The sequence below is a fragment of the Schistocerca piceifrons genome, chromosome 4 (assembly GCF_021461385.2).
Source record: "Schistocerca piceifrons isolate TAMUIC-IGC-003096 chromosome 4, iqSchPice1.1, whole genome shotgun sequence".
NCBI lineage: Eukaryota > Metazoa > Arthropoda > Insecta > Orthoptera > Acrididae > Schistocerca > Schistocerca piceifrons.
In genome coordinates this window covers 525116571-525137786 of record NC_060141.1, presented here as the reverse complement: position 1 = coordinate 525137786, position 21216 = coordinate 525116571, and the positions used below count along the sequence as shown (strand labels likewise).

At 39.0% G+C, this 21216-nt stretch overlaps 1 protein-coding gene across 1 annotated transcript in view; it reads left to right on the top strand.

Annotated features, from left to right (window-relative positions):
* Positions 1-20267, top strand: part of LOC124795979 — a 78589-nt gene extending 58322 nt beyond the window's left edge. Inside the window, exons 7-9 of the mRNA XM_047260061.1 lie at positions 10710-11168; positions 19480-20198; positions 20249-20267. Of these exons, the coding sequence (XP_047116017.1) occupies positions 10710-11168; positions 19480-20198; positions 20249-20267 (1197 nt within the window). The remainder of the gene's footprint in view (positions 1-10709; positions 11169-19479; positions 20199-20248) is intronic.
* Positions 20268-21216: the final 949 nt, after the last annotated feature.

The window sequence follows — 21216 nt, the reverse complement described above, 5'->3', positions numbered from 1 at the left end:
TATACAGTAAGAATACTGTGTAAAGTTGATAACTGAACATTTTGCATAATCTTGTTCAGGGACTTACGAACTCTTCCAGGTAAACACCAATGCATGTATTCTAATGGTATTTTTGATTAGTAACAGGAGAGAATTTAGGATGAACTAAGCAGTTCTCAACCACGATAGTACAAGTAGAAATAATTTTTGTATAGAATATGCACCCTTCTCTATGTTTCATCCTGGGCAAAAGTCTGTAATAGGTTGCCAGCAGAAATCAGGAGAAAACTGAAAATCACAAAAATATTTAAATTCAAAGTAAAAAACTCTCACTATCTGCTCCTACAATATATCCAAGCACTTGGACACAGGAATCTAGTTTCAGCATAACTTAATATTTGTATAAGATTGATCCTGATTTTGCCAGCTTGTAGGCAACTAATAATGTTCTGTGTAAAGTTAAAATGCTTTATTTAAATGTTAGGAGCTGAGTAGTAATAAAGTTAAGATGAATTATTAAAGTGTTATAAGCTGAGTAGTAAGGGAGAAGAGGCAGTGGTTTTTTTTTTTTTTAAAAAAAAAAAAAAAAAAAAAAAAAAAAAAAAAAAAAAAAAAAAAAAGAAGCTTTTATTTCCCCTAATACACAAATGTATTTTAATGCAGAAGAAATTATCAGTTTGAGTAGATTACTGCTAGTCGTAATTGGTCGTTGTTATACTTCGCAGAAGTAGCAAGTAGTGGTTACTTGATGTATAAATTGACTTATTCGTCGTCCTTGGAGGCTCTCCTTTATGATGAGATTGACTGAACATGTTGAATGAATTAATGAATATCCATCTTTAATGTCAGAGATCTGCTTTAATCCACTGAAAAAGCCGCCACATACCATGTAAGAGCAACAATGTTAGTGTTAAATACAACTCAGCATAATAGTGCTAGTTTTCCGTGATGTACTGTTTTCATGGTTTGGTTCAACAATAGAGAAGGATTGCTTAAAAATATAACAGTAGTGGTACTGCAAAAACCAAGACTTGATGTATTTTCAAGACATAAATATGCTACCATGACAAACATTTGGTACATCCATGATTTTCACTATTTTGTTTGTGGTGAACTTATGCTGCAGTGTTATTCTTTGGAATACCTGTGTAGAAAGCTAAGTATTTTCCTTTGTGTGAGACCAGTGGCAGATTTGAAATTCTAGATTCTAATGTTTTACTGTTGGCTTGGTTTCGCATACTCTTTCATTGTGTTAAGACTTGGGTGTATTGTGATATAGTTGTATTTTTGTACATTTGTGAGTACTGCACAAAATTCATACTATATTGTGAATTGTAAACTTAGTTTGTGGTTTTTAGAAACTTTTGTCAACTTTATCTTTAATAACACACTCAATTGAGAATGCCAATAAAAATACAACTACTTCTATGCCAAAACCAAAAACATGTGTAATACATCATCCTTATGCATTGATACTAGTTGGACATACAATAATCTGCAAGCAGAGTGAAGTTAACAAGAGCATAAACTGGCTAAATACAGTGAGATGACATTTCTGCTTGGTGGTGCTGGGCGGTGGCTGCGTGCACCACTTTTGATGCACGGCTGACAGTGTTGTCTGAAAGTGTTGCATCCTGGCAGCTGAGCTTAGCCACCAGTGCAGGCTAACTGAATAAAACATGACAGGCTGGTGCCTCGTATACAGCTGAACTTTGATGAATGGCAAGATGCTGGTACGGAGCATGGATGGTGCTTGGTGCTCAGGAGTGCGACTCCCTTGTCTCCTATGGTGCCTCCGTGGACATCATCTGTGCCACAGATAGCTCCCTTTCAGTGTGCCGTGGAGAATGGGGCGATAAATCACTCGGGTCCTGATGAACTTCCAGAGGGCTGAAAACTAGAACAGAGGAAGATGAACTAGATCTAGTATCCTATAGGGCAGAATCAGCAGGACTGTCGAGGGCGGAGGTGAGGAAGGAGGAACAGATATGGGAACAGCAGATGATCTTGTAGGAGGGTGAGGGGGTTGTTGGTGGCAAGCCTCCACTCAAAGGCGGAGTTGATTGCAGTGGCAGGTCACCAGCTGCAATGTTAAGATGCACAGGCTGTACTGGCTGTGGATGACTGCCAGAATCCAACACTCCCGGCACCCACACACACGAGCCCAGACCAGAGTCCATGTGCGTAGCGTGTTGTTGGAGGTTCCTTGACTGCCTCTGTGTTGTGAGCAGTAGATTCAGCATCGTGCATGGCATCTGTGCGGTAGCTCTGCCCTCTTCTCACCAATGTTAAAGGGCCTCTACGAACTAAGAAAGTGTGCGAGAGCCTCATTTTCGAGTGTGCTGCCAACATACTTCATTTTATTCTGTGAACCATAAAATAACCCCGCTGATGAGCATGAGTCTGTGCCATAATTGCAGACAGGATTTGATGCGTGAGCCAAAGGTTGTTTAGAAAAAGAGGGTTGGTGGCAACAGCTTGAGCATTGTGAGAACTGGTAATAGGGAATCCATCCACTGTTCACTGAGCTTCCTTATCGAAGTAAAAACAAAATACTTCATCCCGATTGAAACCAGGGTCAGTTTCCATCAGTAAACTCAAAAGAGCATATACGTTTAACTGCTGAACTGTGAGACAGGAATGAATCTCATAATTTTATCAGCTAGGGAAGAGAGCCCACCTTTGAAGTCAATGAGCTGTCTTATACGGCAAATGAGCCACAGGGCTATAGAGAGACACTAATAGCTTGTGATCAGTCACCAAGTGAAACTTAACATTGTAGAGAAACACATGAAAGTTTGTGATAATGTAAATAATTGCGAGAGCCTCCTTCTCTGTTTGAGAGTAATTCTCTGCATCATTAAGTGTCTTTGATGCAACCATAATGGGCTGTTCCGAACCATCTGCACAACATTGTGACAGCATGTCCCCCCCCCCCCCCCCCCCCCCCACCCACACCCACACCATACTGTGATGCATCCATTGCAGCCAAAAGCTGGAGCCCTAACTGATAGGTGGCAAAGTACAGGGCAGAACACTAACCATCCTTTGATGTCTTGAATGCATGGTCACTCCAGATAGGGGTCCCACAAACACTTTGCCTTTCTTGTCTTAAGCAGTTGATTTAGAGGATGGTAAACCAAAGCTGCCTACAGAACAAACCTGTGGTAGTACATGACTTTGCCCATGAATGCCTGGAGCCCCTTACATTCATAGGGCGCAAAAGGGTCGCAATAGCCACTTTGTGACTGTCAGTCAGCTGGATCCTTCTGTGAGAAATAACATGTCCCATATGTTCTATAGAAGATTGCAAGAAATGTGACTCTTTCAAACTGCACTTAAGATGTGCATCACACAATCTCTTAAACAAAAGATGAAAGTTGTAAAGATGGTCCTCGGTGGTGGGACTGGTAACGACAGTGTTGTCTAGGTAATTGATGCAACAAGGAATTCGTTAGGTAAGTTGCACCAAGCAGTGTTGAAAAAATGGGCGGCACACTTCCAATGCCAAAAACCAATTGGTTGTATCTGTAGAGGCTGTATGGTGTATTAACAACAAGCAGCTCACATGGTTGTTCATCAGGTAGCAGCTGTAAATGTGCTTCCAGTGGACCTAGTTTTGAAAAAGTATTGCTCACCCACCTGCTTTATCATAAGTTCATGCGGGCAAGGAATAGGGTATGTTTCGACAGCAGACGGTGAGTTAACCATCGCCTTAAAGTTACAACATAGACGGAGTTTGTCCAGCAGTTTTTTGTTAATGCCTAATGGTGTAACTCATTGTCTGGATGAAATGGGTTCCATGGTGCCTAAAGCTGTCACTCTATCTAATTCTTTCATTTGAATGCAAGCAGTACAGACCTGGCACCAAAAAAATGGTCGCACCATGTACTTGAGAGTGATTTGCACTACATAGTCAATACTGTTGCTAGTTCCTGGCAAAAAAAAGGGCAGAATAGTCCTTGCACAAATCATCAAACTCCTTATAAGGTGCAAGATCCAACACAGTGAGAGCGGAATTGGAGACTAAATCCAAATGCCTGGAAAGTGTCCAAACCAGGCAAATTTTCTGTAAATACACTGTCCATTGCCATAAATTGAATTTTCACGTTTTGAGAGAACTGAAGGGTGATCTATTTAAATGTTAAAAACCATTCAACAGTCGAGGTTGCATAAAATATTTCTTTATTTAAGACAGCTGGTTTCAACAGACTATGCTGTCATCTTGCGATCTGTAAAAAATGCATATATGCAGAATATGTCTCGTAACTTAAGATGTAACATTTGATTTAAAAGTTTTATTTTGGTATTACAAAAACTGGCATTGCACCTGTAAATTTTACACGGACCTCATCCGCAGGATGTCAACTGGATAAAAATAGCACATTATAAAAAGTTTGCCATGGTTTGAATATTTAAAAACATAAAGCACCTTGTGCTTTATACGACCATATACAGATTGCCCAGAGTCACTTGTTGTATCATTCAAACAGGGTACACGATAGCACAACTGTTTACAACCTAGCAGTTGCACCTTGTATGCCTTTTAATGTGGATTTGCGCCATTTGGAATATGTCCAGCATATGTAAACAATTGTGCTATTGTTTACTGTGTTTGTATGATGCAACAAGCAACTGTGAGCAATATGTACATGGACATAGCCTGTTGCACAAGGTGCTTTATGTTTTTAAATATTTCAGCAATGACAAACCTTTTACGATGCACTATTTTTATCCACTTGACATCTTGTGCATGAGGCCATTGTAAAATGAACATGTTTTACAGCAAAAAGATTTTAAGATATGTGACTACACAAGTCCACTTTTGGTTTTTATAATACCAAACTAAAACCTTTATATCAAATGTTACATCTTAACGTATGAGACATATTTCATGTATACGCACTTTTTTTATAGACCTGAAGATGACAGCATAGTCTGTTGAAAGTGTTTACCTTAAATAAAGAAACATTTTAAGTGATCTTGGCTGTTGAATGATATTTAACTACCATAAATGTCACTGGTGGAACTGGTGTGTTGTACATTGTTTTTGCAGTAAAGTGTCAGAGGAAAGGAATCTGCTGTCCGTTGTAATGGATAAGACAATGTGAACTAACCAACAGCGGAGCAGAAATAATACAGAGATATGTATTAGAATAGCAAGGCCACTGCACCTTTGTCTACTTGGAGGCATAATGACATTCTGTTAATATGCAGATTGATGAACATTTTGTTAGAAGCAGTTGCAATATTATCACACACCTGACTAGCAACATTAATGTACATAGGTTGAGATGCGGGAGGCACAGCGGGAGCTGGCCAAGCATTCCATAAAGGTGCAGTGTGACATTTTTTATGACATGGATGGCATGATGCTTATCGTTACGGACAAGCCAGTCAGTCATGTTGAACAAATTAAGGAAGGCAGCGGCATGCAGAAATTTTTCCTCTGTGGCCAAGTTTGTTTGGAGAGCAGCAGTCGGGCATGCTGCACTGCCGCTACCTCCACTTCCACAGATGTACTAGACTGTGTAGGGCTGTTGCTGTTTGAGTTGACAACAGTTATGTTGGCCCCAGAATTTGATTGCCATCAGCATGAGAAACTTCAAATGCTTGCGCTATCTTGAGTACTTCTTCTAAAGATGGATCTTCAAATTGCAATGCCTTTTGGTGAACTTCCTTATCACGAGCTGCCCATATGATAGCATCTCCAACCTTGGAATCTGCTTAAATTCCTGCAGTGAAGGAACAACTCTTGCAGCTTAACACTTACAGTTCCACAGCCCAAGTGTGACAGGATTGATGTGATTGCTTTTTGCACTGATAAAAGTCCACTTTCACAGAAATCACATGGGTATGCTTGTGGTAACAAGTAGTAAGCAAATAACACATTTTGAGAAACAACGAACACACAGGATCCTGAAGAGTGACTAACTTACCTAAAAAGTGGTACTCAAATATTTGCGTAGAGGTCCATGACACAAAGAGAGCTCTGTTACCTTGAAGACTGAAGTGTTGCTCAAGGCATTTTTCATATGCTTGCCACTCTTCGATAGCTTTACAGTAGGTGGGGAATGGAAGTGGGTAGGATGGCAAAGTTTGAGACCTCATTAACAGAAAAATTAACACTCTGCCCAGCAGTTTCTATTTTTGCATTTTTGAACGTCACTGATTTTCCAATTGCTGCTGCATTTAGCACTGCAGAACCACCTCCAGGGATGCGCCTGTCAACATTGCCACCTTTTTGCACAAAATGTAAATAATGAACCTTACGTGTCACCACACACACACACACACACACACACACACACACACACACACACACACACACACACACACACACAGAGTTGACAATGCCAATAAAAGTACAAGCATTTTAATGCTGAAACCATAAACACGTACAATACATTGTCCTTGTAGGTAGCTGGGTCATTGTTTGTTGGATACACAGTGATCCGCAAACGGAGTGATGTGAAGAAGAGTGTAATCCATTATGAACTAGAATTAGAGAAAGCCATTCTGCTCCAGTGTTAAACAGTATGCATGTGATGTTTCTCCATGATATGCGCACACCATTCTTAATGCACAACTATCAGCACTGTCTGCAAGTGCTGCCTCCTGCCGGCCAAGCAGACATGCCTGGCACCAGCATGTGCTGATTGAACAACACATGATAGCCAGTGCCTTGCATAGAGCTAAACTTTGACAGATGGAGGTGCCAGTGCGATTGACCGTGGGTTACCACAGTATCCTCTGTCAAAAAATAATCATCCCCTAATTTTATTGTGAATATACGCAAAAAAGAGGTATATTGTTGAGAATTTGTGGATGATTTACATCATAACATATTCTGTAGTCAGTTGTGAGTTACAAATGTGTATTGTGTAAGCTTTGTCAGGAATACCCACTTATTACAGTGCAGGTATTTATGTTATTAGGCCAATATTTCCACTTTTACTGCTCATAGCCCTGTTTCTTCTAAGTTGTGTATGAAATTTTACGATCACGGTGTAAACTCAGCTTTTACAAATACATTCTGTGCCATTCAAGTAGAAGTACACAGCTGCTAAACACATCTTAAAATCCTGTCTGTTGTATTTGGCAGCTCGATGACATCCTTTCTGTCAATCCATCATATCCTGACCAGCCTCTCTGGAAAGTACTGATAGATGCCTGAAGTACAGCTGATGTACTGCTGCTGCTCCTGAATATAACAGACCTTTGGAACAATGTTCTGCTTGTATTCTGGATCTTGTCCATATGGATGAGAGTTTTTACACTGCCTAACTGAAGCCATAGTAATGGAGACGTTTTGAAGTATCAGGTGTCTCCAGCAATGTCATGTCATCACCATAATAAAGTCCAAATCTGAAATAAAGATTCACAGTGAAGTTCAACACTTAGTAGTGGAAGCACTTTTATTATTGACACCAAAGTACAGTCGGGACAGAACTGACATTGTGGATGGAGAGTGCACCTATTTATAGTGTGTGTATATGTCCCAGGACAACTGGAAAAAAACAAAGGAATTTTTTCATCTGGAAAAAAAAGGGCTTTTAAGAATTCTGGGAAGCTTTTATTGTTTTAGTTTTTGGTTAAATCTTTGTTAATTTTTGCTTGTAAGAAGTGACACCATAACAGAGAATTTTGTTTTAGCCCACTACTGCTGAATAATACTGCAACAATGAAACATAAATGAGAGACTAACACAAAAATAAAACTGTAGTTGTAATGAAAATGCACCACCTATAACAACAAATCACTGCACACACAAGTGTCCGTCTGTAGCAAAATGTGTAAGAGACTTTAGGGCTAAGACTATGCAGTACTTCATAACAACAAACTGCTTTCAAAGAGCGTGATGTCACAACTGATTACATTTCGTACAGATTGTGGGAAAATATTGTGAATGGTGGTTTGACTTGTATTATTTCCAAAGTATATTTCCCTTTATGCAAGATGAATTGTCTCACCGGTGAGAATGTGCAATGAATTTCTTAAATCACAATGTGTTTGACTTTCATTCAAAACTTAACTTTTGAGAACCAGCCGCTTAAGAAAATTTCAGGCCCAGAAGACCAGCCATTTATGCCATGATACAAAATTTGACTGGCACGTTTGTGTTTGGTTTCTGTGAAAAGATAACACATGACAAGAAAATTCAAGCAAGAAAAGTTTTTCTTGTATATTTGGTGTAGTGGCAAAGTCATAACAATGGATTAATGGGCACTCAGCAGAACCACTAGTTCCTATTGAGGATCTAAATGTCTATTATGCCATTCTGACAACTTGACTTAATGAACCCATGAGGGCACAAACCATCGCCTCCATTAAAGTATCAGTGGTTGGTAAAAACTAAAAAGTTTTTCTGCAGACGGTAAGCCTGAACACGATCAAGAAGTCTGTTGTGTGTATTCATTCGTTCATTCGGCAGCCTCTGGATGAGGTAATATAACAGTGCAAATGATAAATTTTCTCATGGATCCTCTGCTGCCCAAAATAATGAACATTTTCACCATAATGAGATTTTTGCTCTGTAGTGGAGTGTGCGCTGATATGAAACTTCCTGGCAGATTAAAACTGTGTGCCAGACTGAGACTCGGATTCAGGGCCTTTGCCTTTCGCGGGCAAGTGCTAGAGCAAGCGGTACAGCATTTGCCCTCGAAAGGCAAAGGTCCCGAGTTCGAGTCTCGGTCTGGCACACAGTTTTAATCTGCCAGAAAGTTTCATTTTCACCATACTTTGACCAGCATCTTCCCAAATCCTGAAAGCAGGAACTTGTAAAAACATTATCCAAGAAGGAATCTGTGAAACAGCTTCTGACTACAGACACGTTTGCATTCTACCAGCATTATCCAGGACTAGAATTCATGAACATCTTAACCGGCTATTTAAAACATGAAGGAATTACACACACAAGCGTGAGCGAGCGCCCACACACACACACACACACACACACACACACACACACACACAAAATTATATGACACCAGATAATCTTTTAGATGAATATCAGTCGGGTTTCCGGCAAAATCACACCAGGATAACTACTCTTATCAATGTGACTGATGAACTGAAACAAGCTATTGATAAATAACATGCAACTGTTATGTACTTTTTGGATTTCAGCACAGTTTTTGACGCATTTGACTTTGACATTGTGCTTACTAAAGTCACAAGTCAAAGTTTTTCTGTACAATGGTTCCACTTGTACCTTACATCCTGCCAACAGTGTGTAATGATTGGAACCTCCCACTGCAAATATCATCTATATGCTGACGGCATTCAGTTATTTCTAAGTGCAAGTCCAACAAACTTGTACACAACCATCCAGCATGTAAATACTGATTTGCTTCTCTTATCTGAGTGAGTGCAGAATGTAGGTATGAAGCCACCTGAAATACAAGCAATCTTAGTCTTTCACAAAAGACTTATTACTATGAATTTCAAAGAATCTCTTCCACCCCTAACCCTAAGCAGCACAGAAATAACTTTTTTCTTCTTCTGCATAGAACTTAGTGTTAATTCTGGACACTTGCTTAGATTGGACTGAAAACATTTCGAGCTTAAAAAGACACTCATATAGACATGAACACTCTCCATATTGACTGTGGCGATGCTGTTCTCCAAGGACATTTAAACAAAAGCTCACAGGATGGAAATGGCAATGTTTGCTTGTGTGAATTCATTTGCGATGAATACTATTTTGACACTATCAGCCTTGCTCATGAACAACTATCATGGCTGCGTATCGGTAAGCGTGGGGAATATCATACACTATGTGTGCCTTATCATTGCCTCAATAATGGCACTCCCTCTTATTTATCTTCAATTCTTACACTACTGTCTGAACAGCACAGCAGCAATACTTGTTCTCAACAAAGTAAAATCCTCTCTGAACCTTCATGCAACAGTGTCATATTCTCTAAATCATTTTCTGGATCAGGAACCCGACTGTGGAACAATCTTAAAAAAAAAATCAGAGAAATTACATTCCTTTCAAACTTCAAAAGACCATTAATAGCTGACCTATCACAATAGCAATCTCTCCCATGTATATGAGTTTGCAACTTTTCCCTTCCCCATGTTGGCCGAGTTCATTACTTAAATTATGATCTTTCCTAAGAGCCACTGTAACTGTCATTTCGACTTTCTCCTCTTTCTTTATTGCTTCTGCTTATGTAATACTTAATGTGTATTCAAATGTGCTAAATTAATCTGTATCATTCTTAATGCCCTTCACTATTACCATTATTACTAATTATTATTATTATTATTATTGTGTGCCAACTATTATTATCATTATTATTATTATTGATCTTAAGGACATAATTTGGTCAGGCTAGATAAGCTCTAAATAAATAATGGAATAATAGTGTGCAAAATTCAGGCTGTCTGTCCTGACTTCTGCAGTTTTACATTGTCACTTCAAACTTATCACATGAGTGTGTGTCATGCACTGTTGTGATGACGCATACTCCCACCATTGTTAAGACAGTCACTGATGACTAAATTGTTAATTAAAACAAAACTCTGGCAAAGAAATGGCTTTTTAATATAATTAGTTAAACATCTTAGGCTACATGCATCTGTTAGAGCAAATTTTGATGACCCATTTTAATTATTAGTGGTATTGTTTCTGTTCAGATTGTGGGTGTTACTTAAATATTTAAGTCCCTGTATCTCTTGACACAAACAATTCATTATTTGTTTTGTTACTTCTTTTTCAGGGCCCAGATACTGCTATTGATCGTAATGGGAAAGAAGATGACTTACAGACACCTGATGTTGCTATTACTATGAAAAGTGTCACTCAGAAATCAGTTTCAGTAACTAAATATAAAGTTACAGAGTCCATACCCTCAAGAGATCGTCTGTCAGCTGAACGTGATAATGACATAGATATGGCACACAATTCTTCTCTGCCTGACAGCAATGGAGGAAATTCCAACAAGAGTAGCAGTGTGGATCGAGAATTGAAAGGAGACCAGCAGATAAGAAATGAACTTGATTTGAAGATACGTGCAGTAGCAAAAGCACTCAGTGCAGAGCTAGAATCCAACATTTTGCATTCTAGTTATGACCTAACAGACAAGGTGACCAATGATAGGAACCATCTGTCACTACAGCGTCCATTGTATAGACTTCGTGACACTGTATGCAGTAGGCAGCCAGTTACTCATAATATGGTAATCATGTTTCAAATTTTAAAATGATATGATATAACAAAATTAGTTTTTGTATGTCACTGCTGCCGTGTCCTCAGACATTGAAGAAACTGTACTTCCTCAAGGCACTCGGGATATGTAACTGATTAATGTGAAATATTGCTCCACATGTATAACATTGCATCTTTTGTAAATTATTCCATTTATGGAGAGATAAACAATTATAATTATATCTGCAGTTAATTGTAACAGAATTATGTTTTACTTGCGGATTATTAGTCTTGTTGACGTTTACCTCACCACGTAGACAATCACAATAAATAAATCAAAATTACTCTGTTTATGACAGGTAGACAAACAAACTGTCAAATGAACAGAGCAATATTACATGCCAAAAGGCAGTATTCGATGAAGTTACCATGGGGTTACAGGGAATTAAACCAGTTTTGACTTAAAATGACATTCCGGCTACCTTGTACCTTTATACAGGTATTGATTATATTAGCTATTAAGTACAGGACAAAAACAAATCTTCAAGGGATAAAATTATGGGTATGTGCAGTGTGTGAAAAGTTACGCTAATCAGTATGACCTGGAAGGTGGTGTTGTAGAGAATTGCAGTTGGTATTCAAGATAGGGGCAGATATGTCACATTTATGCAGCATTCATTCCAAGGGCAACAGCAAGGGTCGACTCTAGTGAAATGGGCCAGTAGACTGTCATAAATGGGTGTGTGGCTTGCTATTCATAGGGAATAGCATTGTGCAATCTGATAGGCTTGTAATGCCAAAGAAGATACATTGAAAGTTCGATCATTTCATTTGAGCTGTAATACTCATTTTTACAAGGCCAGGAAAGAGTTACACTAAAGGAAATATTTGTTGTGCATATTGATGGCAACAGAGGGGGGCATAAAAATGTTTCACTGGTGTTTAAGAAGTATATAGGTCACTGCCATATAAGTTTCCAATATACGTTGTCCTGTCACATTAATGTGACGACATGTTAAAAGCCTGAATAACGACATTTTGCAACCCAGACCGCTGCGAGACATTCGGGAAGAGTGGCAGTGAGATTCTGGAAAATACTGACAGTGATATGGAACCATTAAAATTTAGTAAAACAGTATTGATTGCAACAGAAGTTTATTTAGGTTGGCAACCAGTGAGCAGTTGATGCCCATGTTCTTACAGGTATTGCTCCAGACACCATCCTTGGGCTTAGAGCCTGAAGATGTTCTAAATTATAGACTGAAATCAGTTGCCAACCTAAATAAAGATTGTTTTACTGAATTTTAACATTTTATACTGTTTATGCTTCAGTAACAGAACACTTTCCAAATCTTCATATGGAGCCATGTTGACTCCAGTGCCGTGGTCAGATGAACTAGGTGTCTCAGTTGAGGATCCTTAATGAGAGCAGCATGACTGAGGTGGTCCCATAGATTCTTAATTAGGCTTCAATCTGGGCAGTTTGGTGGGCAGGGGAGTAGACTTATCGTGGTGCGCTTCGAACCCACACTTACACTGCAAGTTGTGTGACATGTTTCAGTATTCTGGTCGTAGATGCCATCACGCTGAGGAAAAACAAACTACATTTAGGGGTACACATGGTCCCAGGGTTCATTTATTGTGGATCATAAAACATAATTCATCTGAAAAGGCCACCTTTTGCCACTCAGTTGGCGTCCAGTGGTGGAACTGGAGAGCAAATTCATACTTGTGTCACCAACGAACAACAGTCAGCATGAACTGGGAGACTGCTGCGGAGGACCATACACAGCAACTTCTGCTGAATGATTGTTGAAAAGGCACTGTTGGTAGCCCCTTGGTTCATCTATGTCATCAGTTGCTCAGCACTGCACACCTATTCGCCTACACACATCTCCACAGCCGCCATTCACCCCTGTCATCTGTGGCTTGTGATGCACCACAGTTTCCTTGGCACCAGTTTTATATACTGCCATTTTGCCATGCATGGTATGCTTTAACCACAGTGGCAAACTGTTTACAAGCTTAGCCATTTTGGAAATGCTTCCACCCATGGTCCGAAAACCAGTAAACGTGCCATTTTGGACATTTGTTTCCACAATACGACAATGACTGCACTGTTTGCTGCATCCCCCCGGCATGCTTTATATACCCTTACTTGTAGTGCTGCCACCTGCCATCTGTGAGTGGTTATTGCACGTTGACGTCGAACAAAGGCAGTGGTCACATTTATCTTGTGCATAATAATGCTTTCATTATGCTGTTTATAGCAGTTTACCAGTCGCTCTACACTAGACTCTTGCTAATCCATGATTCCTGACACCTATGGGTGCTGGATTAGCGGAAGTGCTGGACTATTGAGTGTCTGAAATTTATTTCATTCATTTTCTTCGTTTTTCATTTATTTTGAAAATGTAAGGGATATAGTGTACTGTACTTTATTAAACAGGAGGACACAATTTTAAAACATAGAGAATATACTTTATTAAATCCAAAAACACATTAATTTTCAAAGAAAAGTTAGTCCTGTACATGATTATACACTCATATCACTCACTGTGAAACATGTCCCTAATTTTTAACTGTCACAATGATGATATGCGACAGTGGCATGCTTTATCATGCAACCGCTTTACAAGCATTACATCGGTACTACACGTATCTGGTTGTTGCATAGTGTACTCCAGGAAGACGTCAGCAGCTTCAGCACCAGCAGTGTGAGAATTCTTCATGCACTGTCCTCCTGTGTCCTCTTATTCATCACTTTCATCATTACTTCCTTGCACACTTTTGATTATTTCTTCATATGTTAAAGTTTGGTCTGTATCACAGGTTTCCTCATTCAGTCACTTAGTAACATCTTCATCACCAATTTCTTCTCTTCCTGGAAGGTTGTGGAACATGTCAGTGTACAAAGTAATTGATAATTCCGAATTGACTGGCTCATTGTTGTCACTCACAACTGGATCCAACTCGGCATCAGTGGAAGGCCACAATTTTCTCCAGCTCTTCATTACGGTAGCGCTCTCCATTTTATCCCATGCTTTGGCTACTTGGAAAACAACGTCACATGCATTAATTGCTTTCCATGCCTTCAGCATAGTCTCGATAGAGTCATTTTCACTTTCGTTCAGCAAGGAGATGAGAAGTGAATGTCGATAATGACGTTTAATTGATTCCAAAATGCCCTGCTCCATGGGCTGAATAAGGGCTGTCACATTGGGTGGGAGAAAGGGTGCTCGTATACCATCAGACTTTAGAGAAACATCTGCAGGATGACTGGGAGCATTGGACTGGGAGCATTGTCAGTTGTGGTTAGCACACTGGACTCGCATTCGGGAGGACGACGGTTCAATCCCGTCTCCGGCCATCCTGATTTAGGTTTTCTGTGAGTTCCCTAAATCGCTTCAGGCAAATGCCGGGATGGTTCCTTCGAAAGGGCACGTCCGATTTCCTTCCCCATCCTTCCCTCACCCGAGCTTGCGCTCCGTCTCTAATGACCTCGTTGTCGACGGGACGTTAAACACTAATCTCCTCCTCCTCCTCCTCCATTGTCAGTTATAAGTGTAGCTTTCAGTGAAAGCTTTTTCTTTTTTAGCTCTTTTCTCACTTCTCATACAAATGTTTCATGGAACCACTGAGAGAATATTTATCTGTCCAACCATGCTTTCTTCTGAGTTCAATACTGCACTGGTAGAGTATTTATGTCAGTGCATTGAAAACAGCATGGATGTTGGGATTTTCCAGTCACCATGAGTGGTAGTTTATAACTCCCATTTCCATTACAACACACCATTAATGCTATGCACTGTTTCTGTTGCTTGTAACCACAAGCTTCCTTCTCATTCTTGGCAGCTAATGTTTTTGAAGGAAGCATCTTGTAAAAGAGTCCTGTTTCATCGGTATTATACAAGGCATCAGCAGTTTAATCATCTTCCTCTATTATCTTCCGTATCTTGCTTACAAACTCATCAGCATCCTGAGCAACTTTCCCCGGTGACTGTCAGCTGCCAAATGCCATGCCGTTTTTTCCAGTTCGATAACCAACCTTCGCTCGTGGCAAACAAGTTACTACCGCTGAGTTGTTTGCTAAATGCAGCTGCTTTTATCCTTTATAATCAGGCCACTGACTGGAATTCCTTTACTGCGTTGTTGTATGAACCATCTATAAACAGTTACGTCCAGTTCATCGTTCTGACTCTTTCACATAACCTTCCATTTTCCCGACTCACTATCCATTTATGTTGGGTACTGCTGAATAACATATTCTTTCTTTTTGATATCACAAATAGTAGCTCGTCCAACATTGAACTCAGCAGCAATGGTTGTCTGTGAAGAACCTCGATTTAACTTATCTAAAGTTTTGAGTTTCTGATTGAGGTCTAGCGTAACACGTTTCCTTTTAGAAGACATGATTCCGAACTGTAAAGAAAGCTACAATTTCAAATACAGTATATACAGCATTGTTTAACCAGGCATTGTTGCAGACAATAATTCATTATGCATGTGTTTTTGGATGTGTGCCGCATTACTGAGAGGCCGGGCTACTGAAGGCCGGATTAGAGAGAGTGTAGTGTATTTTCACACGTATTATTAGACACACTTCTACATTGCCCTTATTTGATTTTGTGTTGATAATCCTCTACTCACTTGACCAGGAAACCTGCTCTTCCTGCCACCGCACTACACTAGTTACCACTATCTTACTTTAACCTATCCATTTCTCTTTTCAAATTTTCTAACCTGCGTGTGTGATAAAAGGATCTACCTTTCTAGATTTGTTTTTCTTGATGAAAACAACCATCAGAGTAATACCCACCTAGAGATCAGATTGAAAGACTATTTTATGTCCAGAATAGTTCCCCCAAGATGATGATGTTGCATATTAAACCGTACAGTACAATTGCATATACTTGGCAAATATAACAGCTGCAGTTTCCCCTTGTTTCTGTCATTCACAGTATCAACATTGCAATGCCATGTTGGCTAATGTTAGAAGGCCATGTGAGCCAATCATCCAGATTGTTGCCCCTGCGACTACTGAAAAGGCTGCTGCCTTCTCCGGGAATCATATGTTAATATGACCTCTCCACAGACACTTTCCATTGTGGTTATGTTTCTGGGACGGCTATGTGTACCATTGAAGCATGCAAGCCATCACACCTGGTCCACAGTTTTGAGAAGGTGAGGAGAGCAGCAGCAGTGATGTGTACAGAAGAAAATATAATCATGTTAAGATTATGATTGGATTGTGAAAGTCTTAAGGAGCACATTAAAGGATATTATTTTATTCTTGAAGTTTAATTAACTCCCCTTTGAATCGTTAGTATATAGGATAGCGTAGTGCAACACCTGCTCGATTGTGCAGGTAATGGTTTGGGTGGACAAAAATTTCAAAATAGTTAGTAGGAGTAATAGGTTTAAAGCCTTTACTTGACAGCAGGCTCTTGATATTGGTGCACCATTAACTGCCAATATGAATTATGCTACAAAATTTAATTTTTGAAAGGAAATAAATGATTAATCATTCAGTCCAAGAATAATTACAGGGACGTGGCAATGCAAATTAAAGTCTCACCAATAGCAGCTGTAGACATTTATTGTTATCTCCAGTTATATTCCACAGATCTCCATATAATATTTGAATAATAAACATAGTGACTCCATACCCAAATTGACGTACGCATCTATCGTCTACTATGAGCCGATGCAGAGTCTTAATATTTCATTCGTTCATTAGATAATGGATAGTGAACAAAAGACTGGCAGCAGTGAGAACAATAAGCATTGAGCAGAAAAGGTTATTACCATGAAGGTTGTAGGAACCCTGGTGAACAGAAATTTCGCAGCGTAGAACATGATATACTGTAAGACAAAAATTAGTCACAAATGGAAAATTTGTTAGTGCTATTATTAACATACTGTACTAATCACTTGGAGAATTGCATTCAGTCAGCAAGTCATTCCAGTAACCGCTCATCTCTCTCTCTCTCTCTCTCTCTCTCTCTCTCTCTCTCTCTCTCTCCTCTCTCTCTCTAGGCAGAAATACAGTATTGAGCCATGTCAAAAATTTTGTCCCAGTATGGCTCATTGACACACTGAGTGTCAGACTGCAAATCCAAATGTCCAGGTTGCTGTTGTGAAGCCATAATACAGCTGTTTAGGGTTCAGTCACTGTTTGTTCCCAGGATTTTTTTGGAGTCCTTATCACTGATTTCACTGTAGCCAATGGTTTATGTATGAGAAAAATGATGAGTTGGTTTGTGATTAGGAGTTCAGATTTAACTTTAGGTTCCCTTATAACTGGCTGGGTCGTCAGTTCAAAGGTCAGAGGAAGACAAGAGTTCTATTGTAATAGGACTGTGTCTAATGAAGAATTGTCATTTTCCAACCAGTCTTTGTTTTGTTGACACCATTTTTAAGATGGCTCCCATACTACAGAGGAACATTAATATGTTCACACAGCGTGTGGAGGAACTAAGACACTTGACACAGGTGATAAATATGTGTCTGTAAGCGACACTGTTTAACATTCTCAAACATGCCTGCGTTAAGGATTATACTATCCACATAAAAGATACCTCAGTGAGGGGAATGCTGATGTTTTATGAATGATGAATATCGTGACTTGTCTCTTCCACCAACTTAACAAATAGTTGCTGCTGCAGTATGTAAGCTGAAGTAGTTCTCTCTCTCTACCTGTCGTGCAGTGAAGCTCCAGTTGTCCCTACACCATCTTACCATGCAGATCACATGTCCTTTTCTCTGTTATTAAGATGTTAATATACGTAGTGTGTAATTGTCAACTTACACTGGCATGGTAGAGGTTTTGAGCACCTCAAAGAGAAAGAACCATTATGTCTTCTGAATATGGAGCAGGGCAGCCATGTTGGTTCTGTTAAGAGAATGTTTCATGCCTTACATCTCACAGCTAAGCCTTGTTCTAAAGTCACTGATGACTTTCAATTCAGTAACAGTTTCCTGATCTGCTTACACCTGACTAGTCGAATAGTGCGTAATAAATGCCACAGACCTGGATACTCTTCTGGGCAACCTTGTTATTGGGCAGAAAACTGTTCCTTAAAGTAAAACTATGCTGCTATTGGTGCACGTAATTACAGTGTTAAGTTTGGCATGATGGAATTCGGCAGCATGCTGCCATCATGAGGTGCCCATTTATTAATTATTCATAGTTAATTGTTTTTGGTGCCATCAACAGGTGCCCTGGTGCAATAATTTTGCAATAATTTTGTTTTTATTATGTGTGCGATTGCTTTTTTATTAACATAAATTACAGGGCAATGTATTTTATGTTAATGAAAATTTAATTTTACTAAGCGAAAGCTCAAAAAATAAAACAGATGCTTATGTTGTTAGTGAAGCAGATGTTCTCCTGTAGATTAGTTTTAGAAACAAAACACATTATTCTCACTAGTTTACCATTCCGCAGCTTACTTCCATAATTTGTGCCATTTATGAAGATATAAAGTTCTTCACATAAATTCATTTAATATTCTTCCAGAAAGCGTAAGGTGGTTATTGTTGTCGTTGTTCCTCTCTTCAGGCTGAAGACCAATTTGATACAGCTCTCCATGCTAGTACATCCTATGTATGTCACTTCATCTCTGCGTAACTGCTACAACCTACATCCACTTGAACCTACTTGCTGTAGTCAACCCTTAATCTCCTTTACAGTCTAATGTAAAACATTTCAAAAACTTATTTTCCTCGTGTCTCTGCTGTTATTTGTCCACATTTCACTTTGACATAAGGCTACACCTCCAGACAAATGTTAACAAAATTCTCCTTTTCAGAAATGCTTTCTCCCTTTGTTTGTGTTTTATATGTTTTATATTTCAGCTGTCATCAGTTACTTTGCTACCCTAACAGAATTTCATCTGGAACAAACTCATGAGTGATGGGACATCAAACCTTATTCTTGCTTTGTAGATAGCAAAACTGGTCTTCTGCTTTTAGTGCTTCATTTCCTAATCTAACTCCCAGCAGTGCCAGATATAATTCAACTACACTCCACTACTGTTGTTTTTCTTTCGTAAATGGTCTTTTCACCTTTTTCATGAGACTGCTTCTATTGCATGAGCCTGACTGCCTTGATCCATGGCTTTCTGGATGTCATGTCAGAATATTGCAAATTGGGTTTCACTTGTTCTATGTTCTCAAAATTCATGCTGGTTGTTCTTTACCCCATTATTGCTGTGCATCCTTGAATAGGTGACACCTATGTGGGTATGCTGAAATATGATAAAAGTTGTGATTTATTTTCAGTATTAAACTCTGTACCCAAATAATTTTTTGAATTAGTCTTTTAAAATCTCTTACAGGAAAATAGCAGAGTGGTGAACACAGACAGTGCAATAATAAATATCAGTGATTCACCTCCAACCAAACTTAAACGCTATGATCATAGAAAGCAAATGAAGTCATTGGAAAAGAAAATGGAGTTAGCGAATAACACAATCAGTATGCTCAGAGAAAACAATATTATTAAATCTTTTGAACGGTCTACCAGAGAACAGGCAGGAAGTGTCAAGGGACCTGAGAAAATCCTAAAGGAAAACTCCATTGAATTGGAGAAAAAATCTAGGCAAAAAACTGTGGACAGTCCACAGCAGTATTTTTCCAAGAGAAGTGCTTTTCCTTTTTGCCCTGAGCAGCATTCTGAAACAATTGAAAAAAGTAGAAAATTGCTTAAGAAGCGAAGAATTGCCGATAAAACAAACCACGTTCAAAATCACTCAGGTACTTCGACACAAACAGCGTTAAACCATGTTCCACAAATAAGCATGAAATACTCACCACCAACATCACCTCATATTTCAGAATCTGGTATTATTGGAAAGAGTGAGAATGTACAACCCCAAGTGCGCAAACATTTGGATGAAGTAATTAATTTGAATTGTCTACCTTCATCATTCCCCAACAATTTGCAGACAATAGAAAGAAATACTCATGTTACTCCTGTGGAACAAAAAAAAGACCCAGAACGTAGGCATGAACGTGTTAAAAATAGACAAACTGCAGATGATGATTATAACAAAAGGTCAGATAGAAAATCACAGCTGCAGACTGACATGGTCACTACTCACTCAGATCCAGTGAAAGATTGTGAAATTAAGGTACAAGCTAATGAGAAATTGAAGAAATTGTTGATGCAACAAGCATTTGAAAAAGACCAATATGCAGCAAATTCTCCATTAACACATGATGTCACAACCAGATCTTCAGGTAAGCAAAAATATGAATATGTGGATAATTTATTTAAATGAACTATTTTATTCTTTTACTTGTAAAGTTAATTGCAAGCATGGAATTCATTTTCCGTGGAATTTGAGTACTGAATACATTATTAACTTCTGAAGAAACACAACTATTACAATCAGTTTTTCTTTCTGATTTTACTTTACTGTTCCTCTGCAGTTTTCTTTAATTTTTCTCATCTCGTCTGTGAAAATATCAGAAACACAACACATTACCAACTGTAATACAGTGTAGAAGAACCATTGACATTTGAAATAGTTTCCAATCATCCTGTAATAGATAATATGGGTTCTGTTTGGTATAAAAGGAAATCTTAAACCATTCTTCCGGCAAAATAGTGGCAAGTTCAGGCAACAATGATGGAGATGGTAAGTGATTCTTCCCTCTGAAGTGAGCCACAAAAGCTCAATAATATTGAATCTAGCCACTGTGGTGGCCAGGGGAGATGGATCAATTCATCCTTGTGCTCACAAAACCAGTCTTGGACAATGCAAGTCATGTCACCACTGGGAAACAAACATTGTACCACGGGATGGACCCGATCAGTTAAAATGATCACATAATCCTTGACAGTAATGCAAACTGGGCCCCATGGAATATCACAATACGGCTGCCCAAATTGTCATCTGATCTCTGCCATGTTTCACTGTCAAGAAGCAAACTCAGTCAGAAGTTGGAAACACTGCGACAGTAAAACTCATCTGACTAAATGACTTTCTTCTATTGCTCCATGCTCCAGGTTTTATGGTTTTGGCACCACATTTTCCTCTTATGGGCATTTGTATTACTGAAAAGTGGTT